This window comes from Taeniopygia guttata, chromosome 1A, assembly GCF_048771995.1.
Source record: "Taeniopygia guttata chromosome 1A, bTaeGut7.mat, whole genome shotgun sequence".
Classification (NCBI taxonomy): Eukaryota; Metazoa; Chordata; class Aves; order Passeriformes; family Estrildidae; genus Taeniopygia; species Taeniopygia guttata.
This window is the reverse complement of record NC_133025.1, coordinates 38,742,205-38,766,701: the sequence shown is the minus strand read 5'-3', so window position 1 is coordinate 38,766,701 and position 24,497 is coordinate 38,742,205. Positions and strand designations below refer to the sequence as shown.

Below are 24,497 nucleotides of genomic sequence, written 5' to 3'. Positions count from 1 at the left end.
AATATGCTCACAGAGACATTCAGCCTTCTGATAGTGACCCTGCTGCCAAAGCTCCACTGAAGACTTGAGGCAACACATGCTACTGAATTTGCTCCGCAGACAGTATGGGTGATGGCAGAGTGATCCTTGCCAGACTTCAGAGACAGTGTTTGCTTTGTAGGCTGATGATACTGGCTTACAAAAAACAGCAAGAAAAGCTGGGTATCTCCAAGAACTGTGCCAAAGAAGAGTAATTTCAAACCTGTTGTTCTTATATATCCTGCAAATCTGCTGCAACTACTGAACTCCAGAGAGCCTTGTGAAAGACTCCAGGCACACAAAGATGCTACAGCTCTGTGTGGGATAGTAGGTCATTCTCTGACCTAGACCACTCAAATGAAGTCTTTAATGCCTGGTGCTTGAAAAGTGTGGGTATCCTCTTGCTTACCCTAGTCCCAAACACTGGAACTACAATGCTGCTTTTTCACAGGACCATAAATAGCAACTAGACTTTCTCTTAATACTGCCCTGTTGCTTGAAACCCTATTAGCGAGAGCAACATAAGAGTGGGCTGTGAGACTTCAAGCAGCTTATTTGTTGTTGTTTTGGAGAAAAAACAAAGCAGGACAGATTATTTAAACCAAACAAACCAAAACAAAAAATACACTTGTTTTTGTATTCAAAAGAATTCATCACTATTTTTTCAGTCTGAAAATGGTGTAACAGCAAGTGAAAACTAAAAGCATTATTTCCATAGTAATTTTTAAAATGACAAGGTGTCACCTAAGTAATTTAAAAATAAACAAAACACTTAAAGTAGTGAGGGTATGAAATCAGCACAGTTTACATTCAATAGTGGTGGGCCACAAGCAAAAGGAATGCGATGTTCTTTCCCCATGACTAAACAGTGATACTCCATAACCCAAAATATATAATTAGGCAACCATTTAAGAGACTTGACTAAAAATTTCTGAATATTTACTATTAATACAGTCTTCTGAGCAGAGGAAAAATTATGCACTATTCTCTTTGTAAATATTACTTGTATTCCTGTGTGTACAGACACATTCCTTTTCTGCCCATTATAAACCCTCAAAAAGATGACGCTTATGTCACAAACACTGTCTGAAGCCTTGATTAGTGGCATCTTGGAGAAGAAAAATGGCAAAAGTACTATTTCTGTTTAATAGTGATCACACCAAGAGCAAAAAATCACAAAGCAGATATGTAGGTCAGCCTGATACTAACTCTAATTTTTCTTTATGTTCACTGTTTAAAAAGTAAAATTTTTACTCCTTTTTTTCTACAGCAGTTTAAACTCAGAGGTGCCTTTACAATTATAATAATTACGTTGATCCCCATACATTCACATAGAGATAAAACTTCACTGTAAGATGACTATGCAACAGAAAATACTGAAGAACTCCTTACTCCACTTCCTTCTTGGCTTACTCTACACCTGCTAGAATGAAAACCTCTTCATTGCAGTGATTATCTTCTGAAAATTCATGCAATAATTTTAATGCAGCCTAGCACATCAGTGTTCAAAAGCAGTCACTATCAAACTGCTGAAGTCTTTTTATTGTCTACAAGCATTTGCCAATTTTTCTACACTGGTTTCCTCTTCTCAACTATTGTGGTAGTACTGAGTTAATCCCCTTAGAATGAAGAATTTAATTAACATCTATTAGGCACTTAAATATTAATTAGACCATAGTAATTTAGTACTCAAGCTAATACAATATTTGAGTCTGCAAATGTGTATTTCTGCTACTGGGTGAAGTTTTTTCCTCTTTCTTATTCAGAAAAATCAGCAATAAATTCTGTAAAAATACAAATTAAGGCAGTACGATTACTTTTTTGAGCAGCAAAATAAGGATGCCATAGGCCACTCCAACTGGACTAGTCTCCTCTCCACCCCACTAGGTTTCATCCCCTGAAGGGAAGGACTAAGCCCCAGATGTCATTGGTGCCTTGAGTTCAGTTTCCTCGAGTGGTAGAGAGGAAAGAAGAGACAACACTCATTACAAGTTCTGGTTCCAAGCATACAACTTCCAATTGCATCCAACTAAGATCTGGTATTTTTCATCACAAGACATGCAAAACAAAACTCTCCTGATTCCAAAATACAAGTAGTCTAATCAATAACCCAGGTACACTCCACCATTTGCCATTTCTAGTTCTGCTCTTTCAGGGTTTCTTATGCCACTAACCATCACTCTTCACACAAATATAGACAAACTTGAAGGACTGTGAAGTAAGTTTTCCTTAAAAATTACTCTAATAGATTGGAGAGTATAAATACACACACAATTTAAATATCTATGGGATAAAGAATAGACAGGCATAAACAAGATCATCTGGATCATCAGCTGGAGGAGATGCTGCCATTTCTAAGGGGGGTTTTTTAGACTAAATCATACCTCATACAGAACTGTAGTATTACCATGAAGGAGAGGTCCATAGCAAATGTAGGAATGACCAACAACCCAGCCTAAATCAGAAGCTGCCCACCATACCTAAAATGAAATATAACCAAAATTATAGTTAGGAGTATTAAGAGGTATTAAAAAATGTTTACATGACATTTAAATAGAATTACCTCACCAGGTTTGAGTCCATACACAGCTGACATAGTCCAGTTCAGCATAACTGCATAGCCACCAGTTGGTCTCACAACACCCTAAATGAGAAAATTTGAGTATTTAAGTATTTAAGATTAAGATTTGAAGGATAAAATCGTATTGCTGTGTTCAATTAAATGTTAATGATTTAATAGCAATGGAATTAAATTTATCCAGCTCAAATACTTCTTACTTATGAAAAGAATATTATCCAACAAGCACATACTAACACTTCCACTAAAGAAGTAGCTATGGAAAACAAAAACCAAACATACAGTAAAACAAACATTCAAAAGATAACTAACAAAGCTAAAATTCTCTCATAAAGTTGGATATACAAATAGTCAAAATATACTGACAAAAAATAAGAGATTTAGTATTTACCTCACTTAAACTGTACCATCCCAATGCTAGGCACATTTTAAATTCATTGCCTACTCTATCTATATCATCTTCGCACCTGCAAAGTAGATGACCCCTGGAAAAACTGGCGTGAGTTACTCCCTGAAATGTCCCTTTCTGCTCTGACTCTAAAATTTTTAAAGATGTCAGAGTATATTCTTGAAATTTTTTCATCTAGCCTGAAGTGCACACATGAATGCTAAATGAATACCACCCCAGTCTTCAGCTAAAAGAGGGATTTGAGAATTAGAATGAGAGATTATTGACAGCATTGTGCACCTTGGTAAACCAAAACCAATTCTGGAACATCATTAACAGGAAACTTTTGGACATATTTTGCAATGTTAGTATGGTCAATAAATATTGACCATATTGACATACTGACAATATCACCTTCTAGCACATTATTCCTTGAAGAATTAAGTAAACTACATCCTGGTATCCTGAACTAAAAATCAGATTAAATCCACTGGACCAAACAAATATGCAGTGCGCAGACATTACAATGCAGCTGTCTGTCTGTCCTAGGCATGGTACAGTCTCTCGATGTACTTAACAGAATGAAATAGGCACTTTCAGGCCTCATCCAAGAAATAAGAGACTGCGGAGATACATCAACTCATTAAAATGGAGATTGATTGCTAAGGCAGAGAATGGTTTACAAACACTTCACCAATTTCAGACAGCAGATTCCCTTTGTTCAACTCAGCTTATAACTTAGCCTCTGTTCTGATATCAACAAAAGTCTTTTAGGATGGTCATAACCAAGTAGTTTTCCTACATGACCATTAAAATTAAGTTACTTAAATAAATAAAAAAGTTATTTTATTCACTGAGAGTTACTTTTCGTAGCTTACTGCTAGTTGAAAATATCTCTCTTATAAGGGTGATTGATTTAAGATGTCTGTACTTTTCTCTGCAGAGACAACACAGTGAAGTAAACTTCTGAGACCTATCACCTCTGAGATACTACATTGATACTCAGTCAAGGAAAATATCTGTTGTAACAAAGGATCTTATCTTGGGTTTTTTGACAATACAACTGAATGATTTAGGATATATATGTTGCTTTCAAGGGCCCACATTGAAGGTAAAAGCAGAAGGCATTTTTCTCAGCAAAACTGATGTTTGTTTTCCATTACATCCTAAGAGCTTCTGAATCAATGGTGGTAAGACTATCGCCAGAAAATTATATTAAGCTTGTCTTCCACGTTGTAAATAAGCATTTTAAGTACCAGGCAAACACTCAGAGAGTTAACTTTTTAAATACAATCCTTTAAAAATACATTCTAAAAACTAATTTACATTCAAAAGTAAACATTTTCAGAGAATACCCTTTGTTAATTTTCACTTAACTTCTATTTTCAGGGTATTATGTACTCAGAACTGTTCAGTAACATAAGCACTCAGAACACGCTTTATTTCATTTAATCTGTAATGTCATTCAGCACATCTTATCTACAAGAAAATTAGCTAATATGTAAATAATGAACAAGATTAGTCAGCAATCAATGCTATCACACAAGTGATATATTAACTGGTCTTGTTATTAAGTAACTATACTATGCTTATCTAAGAAGGTTAAAACACAGAAGACAGTACTGAATAAAAGACATTCTGCTATCCTCAAAAGTTTATTTTGTACAAACAACTGAAGAAAATGCATCTTTATACTACTACTATTTAAATTTAAAGCGATTATTTATTCCTAGACACTGCCTTTAAAATAGCGAAATGTGAAGAAATGAGATTCTACAAATGAAGAAACAATTTGTAGAATGTGGATCATTTATAGCATTGTGCTCTAGCAAACATTTTCAACCTTTTCAATTAAATATTTTTTCACAGAGAACTCCAAATAGTTGGTCACAGACTAGTCATAGTCCTTTACCTTGGGCAAACCTGTTGTTCCAGATGTATACAGAATATAAAGTGGATGGTCTGAGGGAACAGAGACACATTTTGAACACTGGGCTTTTGCAAGCTCTTCTTCCCAGTCAAGATCACGGCCTTTGGTAAGAGGAACATGGCCCTGCCCATTGAAAAATAAGAGAACTGTCAAAAGACAATTACATGGAATAAATGGAATTCATTTAAAAAAAAACATACAATATTCAAATTTTTTATACAGTACTATTCAATTTTCTGTAATCTCTCTACTGCATTAGTTCTATTTAGTATTTAAATCTTATGAATATAATGCTCACCCTTAAAATTAAAAACAAACTACAACAGATACAGTAAAATATTTATTGCAAAAAAGTAAAGGCACATGCACTACACAAATGAGTGAAGGCTAACATAAAGACAGTACAACTGTACACCTACCAAATTAGGTCGTTGGTAAATGAGAACTTTATGAGGTTTGCTCTGTACCCTTGCCAGTGCTGCTTCTAGGAGAGATAAGTATTCCACTTTCCTTTTCGGTTCTACTCCAAAACTTGCTGTTACAATAAGTTTGGGCTAAAAAAAGAGGATAGTTAATATATACATTTGCAATGTATTTTAGATATGTAACCTAATAATATTTTCCATTAAAGTTAACATATACAATTTACCTTTACATAATTAGACACAGGGGTTAGATCAGTTTTCTAGAGTAAATTAAGCTTGTGTAATCTCACTGTCCATGCATCTGCTTTTTGTTTCGAAGAACATTAATACTTTCTGACACTGTTTTCAAATACATCTGAGTAGGAAATCAACAGTGTTAACTTCTTATTAGTTGTACAAATATTAATGAAAGGAAGAGTGGTGCAGTGATGTCAACAGTTATTTGTACTGTTTTGCCTTCTACCTAATGCTTCCAATTTCACATTTCAATACTAGCTGAAGAATTTTGCTGGCTTTTTCACAGCCTGCAATAAAAGTCACAGGATGGAAAAGAGAAGAAAGAGGGAAAAGAAGGCAAACAAGAGATGGCAGGAAACTAGAAATACAGGAAGAGAATAAGCAAAAGCCATAAGGCACATGAAGGAAAGTAAGGCTAGAGTTTTTCAAGAGATGGTTGAAGGATTGAGGGTGCAAAATTACTAAAAATCAGATATGTATAGTTCTGGGCCTTTTTTAATATCTCCTTCAAAATGCAGATTTCTCAACCTTTGTCAATAAATTAACCGCAGCTTTTATTTAAGACTGCCTAAGTGAAGAAATCTGCATAAAAGCTATTTCAACTTCGGTCCAAAGATTGGTATTTTTACTTTTTGTTTTTCAGGACAGAAAAGGAAGCACCAAAGAAACTCTGTGTTAGAACATATTTTACTTAGAAAAGAACGAGTCTTCAACCTCTGTCGTTTTGAAGTTTTAGAAGTTTATTTATCATATGGCGCTCAGTTTGATCAAGCTAGTTTACTAATTGTATTAATTAGCAGAAATCCCATTAAGTAGGCATAAACCACAATGTCACAGTTAAGGCTAAATTAAATTCAGCAAAGTACAAATTCAATTGTTTTCTTGTGCAATAATAAAATGTTTCCTGTCCAAATATGTCATTCAGGAAAGATCCCTAATTGGTGTGTACTCAAAGTAAATATTTTGGATGAGCTTTAAAATTCATCGATTTTCCTTTCTGGAATGCACTGATTTAATAGATGTACAATACAGTGCAGTTTAGGTGCAATACATTGGGAGGCCACTCTGAAGTTAGACTGTAATAAATACAAGATACACAGTCCTATTCAAGTGTTAAGACGAAAGAATCTTGTTATCACTAACTTTATAGTAATTTGTAGATGATCCCACTTGTACTCATCAACTGCCTTGTATGTAGTAAGGACATCTAAAAATAACCAATACTAAATTAGGTAAAGTGATGTACTACCAAAGTGAAGAAGCACCATGGATCACTCCAGGCAAATCAAAGGCCCACTACTTGTTTTAACTGCTCTTTTCTTCTCTCTGCCTAATAGCATTATTTCCCCTGCACCTCTGTTCCCATATTGCTTTCATACACCCATTTCCTGTGGTATTCCTTAAAATCAGAGGGTTTGGGGCACATTGCAAAAGGCAGGCCTCAGAGACAGCAGGATGGTGATTAGAGCTAAGCAGTAGCTATAAGATTTGTCAGCAGAAAAAGTATACAAGATGTAGAAAGAAAGGACAAACAGAAAAATAGTCTGCGTATTAACGCTTTGGTAGAATTCCTAAGTTGCAGAAAAGTATATCTAGTGAGATATTAGGAAGGTCTAAGCTCAATAATGGAGCTCTGTGAATTGTATCTTGAGGCTAACAAGCAAGTATTGTATTCGAAATAAGGAAGCATTGTTTTAACCAAAGGTACGTGTGCTCATAGTGATTGGATAGAACTACTGTCAATATGCTTCAGCTTTGTGTGACTGGTCAAAAAGTTTATAAAGTTGTAACATTAAGTTCTTGGTCTGTTGCCTGGATGTGAGCTGTTGGCATCTTCCCATTGTCATAACCCTGTAATGAGACTGATGCTAAAAAATAAACAGCTTGAGACGCATGCCACAGCAGTCCCGTGACTTGTATATAGCCCCCGGCTGGCGATAATTTCCCACCTCTTCTCTTCTGTGGCTCCATATAGTCATATATGTTAAGATTAGATAGAATATAACAAGTTTGAAGAAAAAGCAGGAAGAGTTCAAGGGTCTGCTGCAGAAGTATGACATAGATAGTGAGCTATAGAAAAAAAACAGCAACATTATGAAGTATAAATGAGATAAAGGAAGGCCCAATAGTAAAAGATGTTGGTACAAGACCAATATTTTCATCCTGCTGTAAAGACTCCTTCTACAAATTCTTCTATACTCTCTAATACTCCTCAAGTGATGCAGCTGACACTCCTGAAGGAGGGAATGCCATCCAGAGGGATATGGACAACCTTGAGGAGTAGGTCCATGACAACTTAATGAGCTTTAACAGGACACAAGTACAAGGTCCTACCCCTGTGCCAGGCCAGGCCAAGCCATCCAAAAATCAATGCACTCTGTGGAATGAAGGGATTGAGAACAGCCCTGCCAAGAAGGATTGAGATACTGGTGGATGAAAAGTTGGACATGAGCAATGTCTGCTGCAATGGGACAAAGATGTAATAGTATTAAACTATAAGAAGATATATTTAAACTAGATATAAGGATGACATTTTTTGCAATGAGGGTGGTGAAATACTGGCACAGGTTGCTCAAAGAGGTGATACATGCTCCACCCCAGGGAACATTCAATGTCAGGTTTGACAAGGCTCTGAGAAACCTGATCTATCTGAACATGCCCTGCTCATTTGAGTCTAGATTACCTTCAAAGGTCCCTTACAACTGTTCCATGACTGTATGAACCTACCTTTTGCTTTAATATTACAAATTATATATTCCCAGACTCAAGTAAAAGGAAAGATGACAAAAAATCCTGTTCTCATGCTCTGTATCACTTCATCACAATTCACTGCAGAATGCCTGTAACTGCCAACACCTGAACCGCCAACAAGTAGAAATTACCAGCTGCAGGACTTTGCAGCATTCCCAGACCTATTTAAAATTCAAGATAAATTAAGCTAACCTGGCCAAGTGTACCTTTTCATAGTCACTAGAAAGTGTTTGTTATTTCTTTCACTCAGACTTTCTAATGGAGTATGAAGTATGATCTTTCTTCTACAAGAGCATCTTACATCCAACCTTCCACTGCACATCTTTAACACTTTCCAATTAATTTTACCAATATCGGGTCCTGTACTGCAGCATCTAAACCAATTCACATAAAAGCCTAATAAAAAGACTAGGTTTTTATTGTGCAACTGCTTTATTTATTCAGCATTTTTACTAACACAGATACTTACAGGTAGCCTCAAGAGTGTGCAATTCACTTATCATGAAAGCTTTATCACGCTGAAAATTGGGGCATGTTTTGAAACTTAGACTGAGGATATGCCTCCCCTTACTCAGATTTTTATTACACATCAGATGGACCAAAAATAATTCATAATACTGCCTTTTAAAGAAACCAAAAGGCAATGTAAATTAGGACTCTGTCCATGGTTTCCAGGTAATATGATTATTAGCTAATGATTAGCTAATTATTAGCTAATTATATGATTAGCTAATCATTAGCTAATAATTATATAGCTAACCCTTCAAAAGAGTTGCTATGTGACCTTGGGGAGAAAATTTGAACTTCCTCTCTTTTCACTTTAATGCATGAAGCAAGGATTATGATTATTATGCTCTCTCCCTTTTTTCCCCTGAGGAACAACCATTGGGATTAATTAGTCAAAAATTGCAAAATGCTCTAGAAGTAAACATGCCAGATGATTTGTATTTGTAGCAACCTCCATTTTTAAAGCTTATAATTTTTTCTTCTACATTATTTTATAGCTTGTTAAAAAGATGGGTAAGTGGGAAGAAAGACAGAGAAAAATAGAGAGCTGTTGATAGCCTTTTTTCATCATTCCAACAAACCATTTCGGCCATTTTATTAACATCTTTGTTAAAGCACCAAGGAGAGAGGGAAAATGCATTCAACTCTCTATTTACCAATATTTATAAAATTGAAACTTCTATAATCTGAAAAGCACTTCTGCACACAGAAATCTACATGAAAGTTCCACAAATCCTGGAGACTTGAACCCTACAGAAAATCCTGCTCTGGTTTATATATCTAAGCAGTATGATTCAATTTATATATCCAAGTAATACGATTCAATGACAAGATGGCTACCACAGAGAGTCTGAATGCTTCAGGTGATTGATCAAGGTGACAAAAGACTTTACCTTGTTCACTAGTGGAAAACAAGAATAGGCCATTACATTGTTAGCTGGTTTGAAACTAACACATACACAAGCTACTAATATGCCTATATAAGGTACTAAGAATAGTCAACTACTATTTTTATTTCAGTAACAAATACATCATAATGCTTTATAAATAAGCTCAACTTATGCCAAACACAGGAGCCTTTAAAGCATTCACCTCTATTAATTATGTAATCTGCACAGTCATTTATTTAGGACAACTGTTTCCACAGCTGTCAAGTGGGATGAGTCCTATCTGGAGGCTGTGGTGGGGTAGTGCATATTCAGCATCGTGTGAATCATTTGCCTCTTGCACACTCTGCTATGAATATTGTTGCTGTTACTCTTAATTTATTTCATTGGTGTTTCTAGCACACTGTTCTTACCTCAACCTGATCTTTACCTTTTAGGCCTCCAATTTTACTCTTCATCCCACCACAGGGAGGAAGAGGGAGAGAGGGGAGCAAGCAAACAACATAAGGTTTGGAGTGTTTCAATAAGAACAATAAATTGGGGAACACTATTCCTAAATCATAACATAGCTGAACAAATGAACTATCTAACATGCCTAAACATCAGACAAGCCAGTGAAATCACTTAGAGTTGGCACAATTCTCCTCATTTCCTTGATGAAAATGCTGAACCAAAAGCCAGTATTAAGGAGATGCTTTGTAGAAAAAGACTGACCAACATGAAAAGAAAGTACACTCTATACAAACAATAGTGTGTTAAACTCCTGCTTTTGTAGAAGGAGCAACAATTTCGTCAAAATTGCTCACTTGGTGTCTGATATACAAGTATCAACCTCAGCACAGACATAGTACTTTGTTCATATTGCAACAATAGGTATTATAAACAAACTGTGTGCCACACAAAGAGAAATGTTATCCTGTCTGGGAAAAAATCCAAACAACAGGTTTTTGACATTGACTAATAGGAGTAACTAATGCAATGGTGCTTGTTGCTTCAAACAGGTTATTACCTTTGCATGATCAATGCGAACTGAAAGCTCTTTAGATGCAAATCCACCAAAAATGAGGCTATGGATGGCTCCTATTCTTGCACAAGCCAGCATACAGTACACTGTCTGTGGAATCATGGGCATGTAGATAACCACACGATCTCCTTTCTTCACACCATGTTTGATCATGACATCAGCTAACTTGGAGACCTGTACTGACAAAACACTCATATTTAAAGATTCTCCAGATCTGCTGTTTTCTCCATTAAAAAAAAACCTTCATACAGTCAACAGATGCATGACATCAAAGAGACAAGCCAGCATAATAAACAAAGTTCATGAAATGTAATCAAGGTTCAATAAATTTAAGACAATTTCTTTTTTTTTCAAAAAACCTAATATATTTCTCTTTTGTAAAATAAAAATGGAAGGAGACTATTGTAGTCAGTACATCAAAAAAAATCAATAGCAATGTCTAGCAAAGTTTAAATGACAGTCTACCAATCATTCTTTTATTCAGTTTATATTTCTCAATTTTAGCTCTTTAGAATGAATGTAAACTGGTCATTTCATAATGTAAGTTCTGTCCTAAATAGCTAATTTTGAACACAAATCAATAGGTATTTTCTTTACTGAAGTGTTATAAACTTCTCAGAATCTGGGACAAGAGACCTTCTACTCTCAACCAAAGGGAAACACAAATTCAGAGAAATATCTAGGTTTAAAATTAATTTTTACTCTCATTGTTAGATTTTAATTTTTGCTATGCAGAAACCTCAGAGAGACTATGTACAGCAGCAAAGGACTGGAACTCAAGAAACGCAATAGACTGATCAGCAGCAATGCCCTTGCAATACCATGAGAAAATATTTATTACTTTGACAGTACACAACATTCAGTCACAAAAGCAGTACTGAATATTTCAGTTGTATTTACCACATAGTAAGTTGGATTATAGTGAGCATGGGAGCCTGTGACAAGCACTGTGAAGTTGTCCCAACCTGCTTGTTGTGACATGGCAATGTGGCACCTTCTGAAAGAAACGCCTTCTTTTATAGTATTTAAAAATTAGAGTTTTCTCTTTTTAAAGAGTAACTACATTCAGTCCTAGAATCTTCATAAATATATTGAAAAGGACACAAACTGCTTTGTATGCAGTAAGGACATTGAAAAATAACCAATACTAAATCAGCTACAGTGATTTACTTACCCAAGAGAAGAAGCAGATGGACCACTCTGCACAAATCAAATGCCCACTACTGGTTTTAACTGCTCTTTTCTACTGTTGTACCTCTCTGCCTAATGACATTATTTCCTGCACCTTTGCTCCCACATTGCTTTTATATATCCATCTCCCACCTCACTGTTTCTCTCTTCAGTGGAAATATATTTTCAGACTTTCAGTAACCTGAGACAGTAACACCCAGAAGCTCCAGGAGCATCTGCTCTGGTTTTGCATTAAATTCACAGCTATCCACAATGAAACAGCACATTTCTACCTTCTCCCCAAGCATTTAAGAAAATGGAAACGCAGAAGCCCCAAGCAGGTACTGTTGCATCAGAAGATACTGTGTAGGTCCCATTTTCTGTAAGCATTGCATAAATCTGTGCTGTTATTTTCAATCACAAGAAGCAACATGTTAGTAAGGCAAAGTCATCACCACACCAAGCTGAAAACTCACACAAATTTAGGTATCTATATGATTTGTATGGATTAGATCACTTATCTCAAATATTACTGATTTTCAAGAGAAAATATCTTTAATGCTAGACTTATTAATACCTATCAAGATCATATATAACTGATATACACTATCAAAACACAACAAAAACCAAAGACTGGACATGTACAAAGCTAGCATCTATCGCCATACCACCAGCATTTACAGTGATTTCTAGGTATAATTAGTGAAAGTAATTGTAAATAAAGATAGAAAGTCTACTTTCAAAGGTAATTACTTTTCTGTACTTCCTAGTGTGAAAACATTAAAATCTTCAAACACAGAGCTAACATCACCTTCTCTCAAAGAAACAAAAAATCAAATTATCTTCCCTGCTTTTGACTTTCAAACAGAGTGTTGACAAAAAGGCCAGAGGCAATAAAAATAATATTTAGTGAGTGTCTTTATAGTCACTGTAATTGTGGATAGTGGGCAACAAATAGTTAAACACAATGGATAAGTATTATCATTATTCATTATCATTATTTCATAAATAATTACTACAAATTATGAAAAATGCACTGTTTTCCTGCTAAAGGAAAATGACATTATTTAATGATCTTAATTAGTAATTTTGTAATAGAAGACTCCCAGTGCCTGTAAACAAGCTATATAACTGGTTCCTGGGTATACGAGGGAGACAGCAAAGAGATCTGCATGTACTTACATAATTTTTATTGAAATCTATCATAGCTAAATTGCATTTAAAGCAGAACATGTGTACAGCACACTGCAGACAGGAACTACATGTCACCTGTGCAAACCCAGTAATCGCTTGTCTGGACCTAATTTCCCCACCCTAAAGACTGTAATGCTACTGCAGACAACAATCCAATACAATACATGGGTATCTATGATTTTCTTTGTGCCCTTTCCCTCATCCTTCTGACAGACAGGAAACATTTGGACTATACAATAAAATACTGTCTCTATCTACAACTATTTGGAAGACAGGGGAACATTGTAAAGCAGGTTTACATTGCCCTTCAGATTGACGTGGTAGCCCTGAAACATCCAAGTAATCACTCTTTCTAAAAAAAAGGGGAAGGCAGAAAAGAGAGTACTGACATTTCATTAAATCGTTAAAAGCCACGAATCTTCCACTTTGTTACAATGTGTTGTCATTTATGATTTACATTAATACACTGTAGTGTACTTTATCACTCAAAAACTAACACACTATTTCTCCACTTTTCTTCACGTTTAAAACTGCTCACTCACTTTAATATATTTGACATTTCAGTAATAAAATCACTTGAGACCAAGTGATATAATAAGAAAGTCAAGTAGGCTTTCAGCTTGGAAGACCAGAGCATAAATTACACTTCTATCAAACACATGGACCCAGTAAGCATGGTTTTACTTTTACCCAGCAACCAAATACTACAGCTGTATTAGCAGCTAAGGTTTCTAAGTCATTCAGTTCTGAAGTAAACTCCTGCTAGTTACCAAAAGCAGTTTTGGTTCAGGCCAAAAGATTTCCTCTTAAAAGATACAAAACCAGAAATCCCATTCAAAATGCTCAAAAGAGGAATTCCAAACCTTCCTGAGTTGAACAGTGACTGGGACACACAAGCATAGAATCCTTCAATGCAAGCTAAACTCTCCTAGACCTACAAGATCCATGAAAAAAATACAACAGCCTACATCCCTCCCATTTTCAGCAGATCTCTTTGTTACTTTCGTTTTCAGGAATCTGGTAGCTAGCTGATAAACAAAATTAACTTACTGTACCAAAGTGGTCCAGAAAGCTTCAACAGACAAGCTATTAATATCAAATATTGCCTTTCACATTTATTTACTTTTGATTTAGAACAAACTGTAGAGAATTCAGAAATAGTATTTAGATAGGACTCAGCCCCTAGCAAGATTATAATGAACTTCTGAGTGAGTACTGCTACATACCCCAGAAAACTTAAACCAGTTCTTCCACTTGATTTGGCAATGCTCTGTAAGAAATGTAGATGAAAGGATGTGTATGTCAACTAGCAAAATTTTCTCACTTTGCACAAATTTGCCATGTCTTAAGAAAATTAATACACTTACAGAGACATAAACTTAGGTGACTTAATATAATATCAAGCTTAAAAAGCTGACAAAAGGCTACTTTTCAAGTTCTTTTCAAATGAAATTTCTACCAAGCAAGTTCACTTAAGATAATTTACATTAAAATGTTGTATTTCTGCATTTCTGTATTAAAGTTAACCAAGTGTTATATGCAACATATGTATAGATTGATTCCATATATACACATCTATTTGCATATATATTGTGTATATATCACAATTACTGAAGGCAAACAACAACAAAAATTGTATATATACACAAAATTGTAATTATTATATATTAGTACAAAGGATCTTTTCAAAGTCTTCTGACTCCTTAAAACATCAAAGCTAGCTGTTCCAGCTCCAGCATACAATATGGCATGCTGTTTCTTGGACTTGGTAAATAAATAAAAAACTAAACTGTTAAGGAGTACATGTTTTCTATATTTTCCTTAAAAGGTAGAATGCATACGAGGTTTATAATCTCTTTGTAGCTGTATGACTTCTCTTTTCTTGCAACAGTGGAATAAGCCCCTCGAAACGGAATTACTTAGTTATGACCTCATTTCACATTTTAAACCACAGGTTCACATCACTCCAGACATTACATGCATATCTTAAGTACAGAGAGTGTTACATTCAAAGTAATCCATCTTGCACATTGAAATACATTAAGGAAGAATACCAGTCCAACTCCAACATTTCTTTGTACTCAGTGTTAAGTTCAACTGCTACATGTAACTGGAAAAAAAAGGCAGCTAAACAAGAGTAGCAGCATAAGGGCAAACCTCCCGACAGCCCTGAGAGCCAAGAATCTTCAAGGAGGCAGGCTGCAAACATCCATGGTGGCAACAACCCATGGTGAGGCATGGAGTAAATCTGAATGGGTTGAGGCAGAATTGGATATTCACAATCTTATCAGGAGTAAGCTACTCAGCCAACAGGGAAGTCAAAATCCAGACCTTCCAGACAGAAGGGCCACCAGCACCCTCATGACAGCCTACATAGGGGCAGGTAACAGCTTTCTTTGAAGTTCCCCCATAAATTTAATTTTAGGCTTACATTCAGTTATGTGTAGCAACAGCCAAGGTACACATTTCATTTCTACGGAACTGTACTTTTGCTCATCACAGCAACTGTCAAGAGATTTAACTAATGCTAAGCTTAACCCTTTAATTAAGATCTGTTAGGGAAAAAGAAAATGAAATCAAACACAAACAAGTTCAAAAAGTAAACTAGTGAGGTAGATAATTTCTACCTCTCTGATATCCACCTACTGTGCAATATTTATTGCCCCTTCTCATTAACAAGGTTATTCTGAAACATACCTTTTCCAAAAGTTCCTTATATGTTATTTTGTCTTTGGTATTTGTTACAGGACTGTCATAAATAATGGCAATTTGGTCTCCTCGTCCATTCTCAACATGACGATCTACAGCGTTGTAACAGATATTCAGCTCTCCACCTACAAACCTACAAAAGAAGTTTGAAGTATGTAATAGCTAGCCTTCCAAACTAAGACAACTTTTCTTTTTGGTCATTTTGTGTTCTTCTTTTAACACATGAGAGAATTCAATTAAAAATAAATCAAATCAAATTCAAATCTCGAAACATTATACTCACTTCAGGAAGTTCTTTTTTATTCTGTAACCTCATGATTGACTCAACAAGCTAAATATGACTATTGTTGAAAATAGAGAAGTTAAAGTAGTATATCTTAACTGACTTAACTAAGAATCTGCTAAAATTGGTCTTGGTATAACTTACTATGCATTAATCACTGATTTTTAAATGTATGGTATCACAGAAAAAGCATAAATTCACATAAATTAATTTGACATTATGAAAATATGCTATTATCCTACTTTGTACTGGCACACACACAAACCCTTTTCAAGGAGAACAGGGTTCAGGACTCCAAATAGTCTTACTTATCCCTTGGCAATAACAGTTAAACATACAAGCATCTGTAGCTAAATGAAAGGAATTCCAAGTTATAAGACCATATGATTATAATGTATTTGACAACCCTCTTTTATATCAGTGACTCAAAATTTTCTGTAAAGTAATATGAGTCATAGCCTCTTCAATACTTAGACATTTACAGAGAACTCTTATTTTCCAATTAAAGAAAAAAACATTTCACAAACTTAGGTTTCACTTTTCTAGTCATTTTACACAGAAAAAGAAAATTCAAGTGCAGCATAATCCTGAAAGTACAAAAATACAGAAGGTACCAGACACAAAGACAATTTTATTTACTGAAAGATGACACAGTACCTAAAAGTTAAAGTTCACACTAAATGATGCCCTTTTTGTTTGTTTTTGTATCTGCATGTATATCTCTGCAGCAAAATAGCAATATACAAAAAATACACAGTTGAGAGTTTCCAAAAGGCTCTATGGGGACAACTGTACAGTGGTAACATATTATTACAATGCAACTAGAAATAACATATGACCTAAAGTAACCTACTACTAGCTTTAAAAAAGTATTTCCTCCCTCACTTCTCATGTTTAGTAAAGGACTGCTCTAAATCACGATATTTTATATATTACTTTTATATTCATACACAGATGCTGTGGGATAGTCTTTATTGTCTAAAAACGGCAATTATGAAATTAGGATGTTTAGGGTACAGTTATCTTACTGCAACTCCTTTACAATGCCATTAATACGGAGAAAGTGGGGGACCACCAAAGTCACAAACCATTCTGTACAAAAGTCTACAAAACCCTTCCCCAAAAAGGAGAACAATATGAACAATAAAGGATCTGGAATTGTTTCACATAATACAGAGATTACACAATACACTTCTCTAAGATTCAGATTTTTCTACTAAATCACTGTAGGATGATATTAACAAGGGAACACATGGGCTATGCATATTCACTTAAAACGGTCAAAAAATGAGCAGGCACCAGAGCTTTGGTTCTTCTAAAGATACATGGCAACATCAGCATGAATTTTTAGCAATTACTTACAAACAAGTGTGTGAAAGAACTATAACTGCAGGTTTAATCAAAAACCAAGACTATCTGGAAGGTGTGATGAGAGCTTTGTTACCCTGTTGAGAAGGAAAGGGGTTCTGATAGGATCAGAAAAGCAGACATGCGCTTTTTAAAATGAGAGTAGAAGCTGAATAAAATGTTAGACAATATCAGACAATTTGAGATATTATTATGTACATTTACCTTGACACAGTTTTAAAAGTGTAAGCAACATTTGAATAGCAATCCGGGCAACATTTTCAAAGGGGATTATATATTGCATGTATGTCTTAGCATCAGAGGAAAAACATACGTTGCAAATATCTCTCTGCCTGCACATGTTAGAGAAAACTGTTTCTACATTCTTAATTAAATACTTTTTTTAATCCTTTTAACTGGCATTCCGCAAGATTCCAAAATAATCTGTTCAAGGTTTCACCAACTTCAGCATTAAAAAGATTTTTCTGTCTAATATCTAAAGACTATGTTTCCCATGGTGCAAATGAAGACAGTTTTGACCTGTTTGAAGCCTACTCAAGGAAATTTTTCCTTCAACTTCTTTACCAAATTCTATGTGATTTAAAACCTAGGTCTCCATTTTGGCTTTTAGATCAAACAATTTCAATTCCATCATCCTTCTCTTGACCAACCATGCTTCATAGCTCTTATTGTATTTCATGTAGATAAAACCAGATGTTTTGTGCTGTATCAGCCACTGATGCAGTTTAGAACAGTACCTGGGATTACTGCTTCAAAAATACAAGTCAGGGGATGGTGACACTGATCACTTCTTTTCTGGAAATCATTTTGCATTCCACTGACATAATAGGTATTTCCAATGGCAGAGAGTGAAGAAAATGCACTGGGGCATGTTGCAAGTTTCTATCATGCTCTTACAGTACTTAGAGAGGAAGAATTGCCTTATACCTACATTCTAAATACAGTAACAGCCTCTTTCAACTTCTTCAATTGAAGTAGATTACACTGGAAAATATATGAAAAGCATCTGCTTCTGCACATCTCAGGTTTTGCAACCAAAAGCAAAGGTATTGAAAAAAGAATTGATATTTCCAATTGATCTAATAAAATGTTTCCAAAAGAGGAAACAAATTCTAACTCAAGACGCGCATACATGACCTTCTTGTACTATTTTTCAGGGGCCCATAAACAGCTTCCAAGGTTTCTCTGACCTAGAACTCCATTTTTACTCTGTTAAGCCAGAAAGCTATGGTTTTGGCTTGGATGCCTGGCCTCTTTCTCAGCTGAGTTCCATTATCTGTTTTCTCTTCAGCCTGTCCTCTGAAACACCCTCTTCTATGTTCTCTCTCTCTTATATTCAAAGAACTTGCCCATCTGTCACCCTGCTGAGCACACTGACTGCTGGTAACCACTTGGGATTTCAGAGGCATTAAAGTACAACACTCTTATCATATACAGCCTGTTGTCATTTAAAGTGAACTTAGAAAAAGAAATAAAACTGCATGTTGCACATTAAGACATTTATTTATACAAATATGAATTGCTAAACATTTTATAATCCACAGAACAACAGGTACTTGGCATACAAACAATTACAGCCTGATGTTAAGTCTTCAGACTTGCATCTTTGTATAACACCACAGACTGGCTTGAGGTTGGAAGGGACCTGCTCAGACAGGTCTGTGGCATCCCACCCTTAAGGGGAAGGCGGTACCTAAGATTCATAAATGGCTCATGGTCAAAAAGAATTGCAGAAGTCAGTGGGCCTGTAAAAATGTATGAAGTTTTATTAGTAAATTCCACACACTTTGTATGGAAATCTGTATAAGTTAGTACCTGATAGCCTAGTACAAGAACATGGCAGTGGGTTTTGGATAAAGGTAGGGTGCAAGGTAAAAGAAAGAGATTAAATAAAGAGTGGGGGGAGAGAAAGAAAACAAGAAAGAAAGAAAAGGAGATCACCAGTCCTGGCTCTGGTGTTGATCCAGTTTATCAGCTGGATGATCTGTCCAAAGACCTTAGGCACACTGGCACCTGAGCTTTGTGGAGGTACCATTCTATAGATAAGTTTCTTGTTTTCTATGCAAATTAGTTAGCATGCACGATCCATTCTTCTAGATCTTTCTGAAAATGGGTCAGAGGGCATCAGTAGTCTTCGGCAGTCCCAATCCCGCTACAGTCCATGCCCATTTCTCAACCTTCTTCCTACCCTGTACTGTGTTTTGCTTATCTCCAGGAGCTAGAACAAGGACATTTATCCCAGAAAAGTGATGCCCTCCCTCTGTAGGGTCCCCTTCTCCAGCCATACCCTGATCTTTCTTGGTATTATAATTACAAACAATCCTTGGGTGGCTCCACAGCTATCTGGCTATGGGTGCTTGAGACATAAACATTACCCCACTTATCTGCTAGGCTTCTACAAAGTCAGCCTGGACACAGTAGGCCAGGACCATGTCCAGGTGACATTTAAATATCTCCAAGGATGGAGGTTCCACAACCAGCTCTGAGCCAGTGCTTAGTTACCCTCACATTAATAAAGGGAATACGACTGCTCTAGTTTGTGCTCATTGCTTCTGGTCCTCTCATTGGACATCATTGAAAAGAGTCCAGCTCTGTGTTCTGTAAAACCTCCATTCAGTTATTTGCTCACATTACCATGATAATTTCGTTTCTGCATCCACAGAGGAGGAAAGATGCAAGTTAAAAAGTGAGGCCAGAAAAGAGCTTGGAAGACAAGTCTGACTTCAGACACTGAAAATGAAATATCCATTTTTCCCTCTCGTAAGGTGAAGTAAATTCCACCTGAGAAGTAACACTTTACAAATACCTAACTCTTTTATTTTAAATAAACAAGCTTATCCTGCTCAGCAAATCAAACCACACTTGTTTGACAGAATGTGATAGCAAAACTATGTCCATTTGCATGCATAATATTCTCATTTCTTAGTCCTTCAAAAGTAACCACTGTACTGATTTCATTATACTGCTTGGGAATGCTACAGTCAATGAGCTTTACTGGTCCTTAATCACAGGATCATGGAACCAATTAGGTTGGAAAATACCTTAAGATCATCAAGTCCAACCATTAAACACAGTACAGCTAAGTCCACCTCTACACCTTCTCTGTAAGTGCCACATCTACACAACTTTTAAATACCTCCAGGTTTAGTAGTTCCTTCACTTTCCAGGGCAGCCTGTTCTAATGCTTGAGAACCTTTCTAGTGAGGAAGTTTTTCCTGATATGCAATATGCCTCATACCTAAAAGTCCCCTGGTACAAGTTGAGGCCATTCCGTCTTAAGGTCCTATCACTTGTTACTTGAGAGAAGAGGCTGAACATCACCTGGCTACAAGCCCCTTTTTTGTAGTTATAAAGAGCAATAAAGTCTCCCCTGAGCTTTCTTTTCTCCAGGCTGAACAACCTCAGCTCCCTCAGCAGCTCCTCATAGGACTTGTTCTCTACACTCTTGTCTAGACCCTAATTATGCAGGCAATCCTACCTGGACTTTCTGAATAGTGCCATAACCTTGAGATCAAAGACTCAAGGACCCTGTTCTGAATAGTGCCGTGACCTTGAGATTAAAGTCACAAGTACCCTATCTATCCACTGTTACACAGTCCATTATGGCTGGGTGTTACTTATAAATTAGCTTAAGACATATAAATTTTTACTACTAGAGGAGTCAAGCACTGATATCAGACACTAATACGAAACACAGTTCCACTCCACTGGCTCTATATCTTTTAATTTGCACAGATTTGAGAATTATTAATATTTTAACTACATATTTAGAATTATTAGCATTTTTAATCAAAAACAAACCAGAAAAAAACGAAAAGGGCAAAGACCATTGATGTACCAAATAAAGATGACCCTTAGCCTACATTGCCTTGTATATTCTGCACCAGCTTCTTCAGAAAAGACCTAAGAGCATGATGTAAACTTGCTTAAAAAGAGGCAAAGGTGCCTCTTGGGCACACAAAATTTTAACATTACCTTTGAGAAAGTACTGACAATCCTATTCAGTAATTTGCAAGAAGGATATCATGTTCTGTCTTAGGACAGTTCACTATTTACTGATGTATATATTACAACGCCAGTGCCTTTGCCAAACATTACCTTAACCACAACCTCTAAATTATAACCTAATTAGCCAGTATCTGAGATTGAACAATCCCAAAAGCCACAGTTTTTATACAGCTGTGTTTTCACATGCCTGACTTCCCTGGCATCTGAAGCCAGGTTTCCCATGTTCATGGCAGCTTATTGCCAATGCAGACCCAAAAGGAGTGAGATGGGGAGCATCAGGCACACTCACCCACACCATTCAGCCACACATGCACACGTCACACCTGCCAGAGTCCACGCTAACATGCCGTTATCCCAACACGCTCATCGCTGCTTTTAATTATTAGCTTCAACCAAGTGTAACCATTTAACTCCAACAAGCTCCGCAGCCATCTCCACCAACAGCGACGGCACACAGACAACCCCAGACAGATGCTGGGATAGTTCTGTGGTGAGCACAGGACTCCAGCCCAGCACAGCCGCAGGCCCTGGGCAGGCAGTACCTCTCTCCCGCGACAGCCGAGCTGAGCCCCTGCCCCGCCCGACCCCCGCTCGGCTCCGGGGCACTCGGCTACTCACCAGGAGCCGCTCCCCAGGCTGCTCCTCTCCAGGGTCCGGACCCAGGGCTTGTACCACTGGATCTGCTCGGCGACTTCTCCCCAGACCTTCTCGGGCTCCGCCAGGCAGGAGCGAAAAACTTCGCCGTACTTGCCGAGCGCCCAGGAGGAGGCGGCGCGGCCGCGGCGGGCCGGGAGCAGGACGGCCGCACAGGGTCGGCTCCAGCACCGCCAGGCACCCCCGCCCCGGCCCGCCACCGCACCGCTAAGTTTGGGCAGGAAACCCATCTTCCACGGCCTTCAAGGCGGACGGGCCGCACTGGCTTCGCTAAGGCTCCAAAACGCCCTCGGACGGGACGGGACGGAACGGCCCCGGCTGCCGGGGCGGGCCCCCGGGCGCCACCGCCCCTCGGAGCTTCCGGGAGGGTCGCTGCCGCTGCGGCCACAGCCGCGATCAGCGGGCCCCGCCCGAGGCGTCCGGAGCCGGCAGCGCTTGGCGGCCACCGAAGACGGCGGAGAGACTGAAAAAGGAGACTGGCACCCCAAAGTATTTGTGACTTACGGGTCTGCGTGACTCGTAGCCAGAGTACTCCTCAAGTATTTATTTTGAAAGACATTCTTGCTTTGAAAAACTTACCAGCGATAAAATGAGACATACTGTTTGGGCCAGCAGAAAAAAAAAAAAAAAAAAAAAAACAACAAAACAACCCACACAAACCAAAAAAAAAGTTAATTGTGCTCTCCAGAGGGTCTCATCATCTATAGTGAATCTTCTGTTTTGTTCATTATGGCGTATGTTTAGAAATCCATCCTGAGTTTCAGTGTGCATGATTCAGGGTGTTATAATGCACAAGTCAGCTAAAACATACACCAGCTTCAAACATTACCACTTACGAAATTATTTTAGTGCTTTAATAGGCCTATTCATTACAGATTTCTCAGGATATTCTTCCTGTTATCACCTTATAAAAATGTCATATAGCAAAGAGGTATGTGTTTTGTATTCATTATTAATTTAGGAACCTGTTTCCTGACTGTTGTTGACTTAGTGCAATAAGAACATAATAATTTATCACATTACAGGTAAAGGAATAAGGGATGCGAAGAAACAGACTGTGTACCCACTACAGTAGGTTTAGAACATGAAGTCAGTGTATTGTCCTGTCTCAAAATACATGAGCGGTGGAATTCAAGTTCATCAGAAGCATTAGGTCGTCTTGAAAATCCCTAATGGTCTTTCAGCATAAAGACTGGTTGTTGCTTCTGTTTCTGAGGCCTATATAATATAATTATCTCACAGAGATCCTCCTGATCCATTGCTGTATGAAATACCTCACCTCACTCTCCTCCCTATCTGTGTCACAATAGCATAAAGTAAATACTAAGTAGCATAATGGGATTTCCAAAAGTGCTCAAGTTAAGAATCAGAGACTTATTTCTTAAAAACAAGTTAAAACCAAAAAAAACTCAAGCATCTGAAGGACTAAGTGGACATTTTATGAAAAGTTCCCTACTTCTATAGCACAGCAACAAAGCAATAAATTTAAGAATACATTTTAAAAAAAGAAAATGTACTTGTTCTCAAATTTAATAATTTTATTATTTTGCCTACACTTTCATCACTTTAACAGGACTTCTGCTGTCAACAGAGTTTGGTAGTCAAAGTTTTAAAATAAATAAAAATAAAGAGAAGCTTGCAGATACTGTAAACAATGTTGACACCATGACAGCCCTGAAATCAGATATTGCTGCTGGATGTTCAGTAGTGCATGCATTGTACAAATATGCCTGAAGAACACAACCTCCCAGTCAGGTCACACATCTTAGCATTTAAAAAAATATCCCCAGAATTATATTTTACATTTCCTACCTCTATAATGGGTAGGCTAATTTTGACTTAAAAGAACAATTCTGATTTAAAATTATTACAGAATCATGATTAATATTTTGTGTGTGCCTGCTCAGAAATCATCACACACAGCCTTAGATTGATGTTCACAATCCCACTATGTGGCTGAGTCCAGTGCAGCGACTGTCTACCAGAGGTGTGCAACTGGTGGACTTAACATTGTTAATCCCACTTCCCCAATTAAAAATCCTAGAGGTACATTATCTGTAGACAACAATTATCCACTCCCAAGGAGTAACCTTTCATTAGTATTTGCCTTACAAGCGACATTCTTTGGATCACCACCACTGCCCTCGATGCCCATCCAGTTAGGAAAAGCCCTTTAGCAATTGCATGCAGCCGGCCTCTGGGTGGTGATAGCAATCTGTTTCTGAGCTGGAGCAACACCTCCCTTTTCCCTAAAGCGGAAAAAACTCTGGAGGCTAGGCGAGTTAAAATATGTAAATACATGTAACAAGCTAGTTGAACGCACTAACACTGAACAAAGTAGCCTGCTCTTTAAACACGTAATGTTT

General features: G+C 37.1%; 1 protein-coding gene across 5 annotated transcripts in view; it reads right to left on the bottom strand.

Annotated features, from left to right (window-relative positions):
• ACSS3 (acyl-CoA synthetase short chain family member 3) overlaps nt 1-22,471 on the bottom strand; it is an 84,746-nt gene extending 62,275 nt beyond the window's left edge. For 2 of the 5 annotated variants that reach the window (XM_030260534.4, XM_072923129.1), the window contains exons 1-7: nt 22,096-22,471; nt 15,807-15,951; nt 10,731-10,919; nt 5,334-5,468; nt 4,897-5,037; nt 2,582-2,662; nt 2,403-2,498 (exon numbers count right to left, since the gene is read on the bottom strand). In XM_030260534.4, coding sequence (XP_030116394.4) covers nt 2,403-2,498; nt 2,582-2,662; nt 4,897-5,037; nt 5,334-5,468; nt 10,731-10,919; nt 15,807-15,951; nt 22,096-22,361 — 1,053 coding nt within the window. In that variant the 5' untranslated portion in view covers nt 22,362-22,471. The remainder of the gene's footprint in view (nt 1-2,402; nt 2,499-2,581; nt 2,663-4,896; nt 5,038-5,333; nt 5,469-10,730; nt 10,920-15,806; nt 15,952-22,095) is intronic. The other 3 variants (XM_030260527.4, XM_030260541.4, XM_072923130.1) reach the window with 3 other exon arrangements.
• Between the last annotated feature and the right edge of the window lie 2,026 nt (nt 22,472-24,497).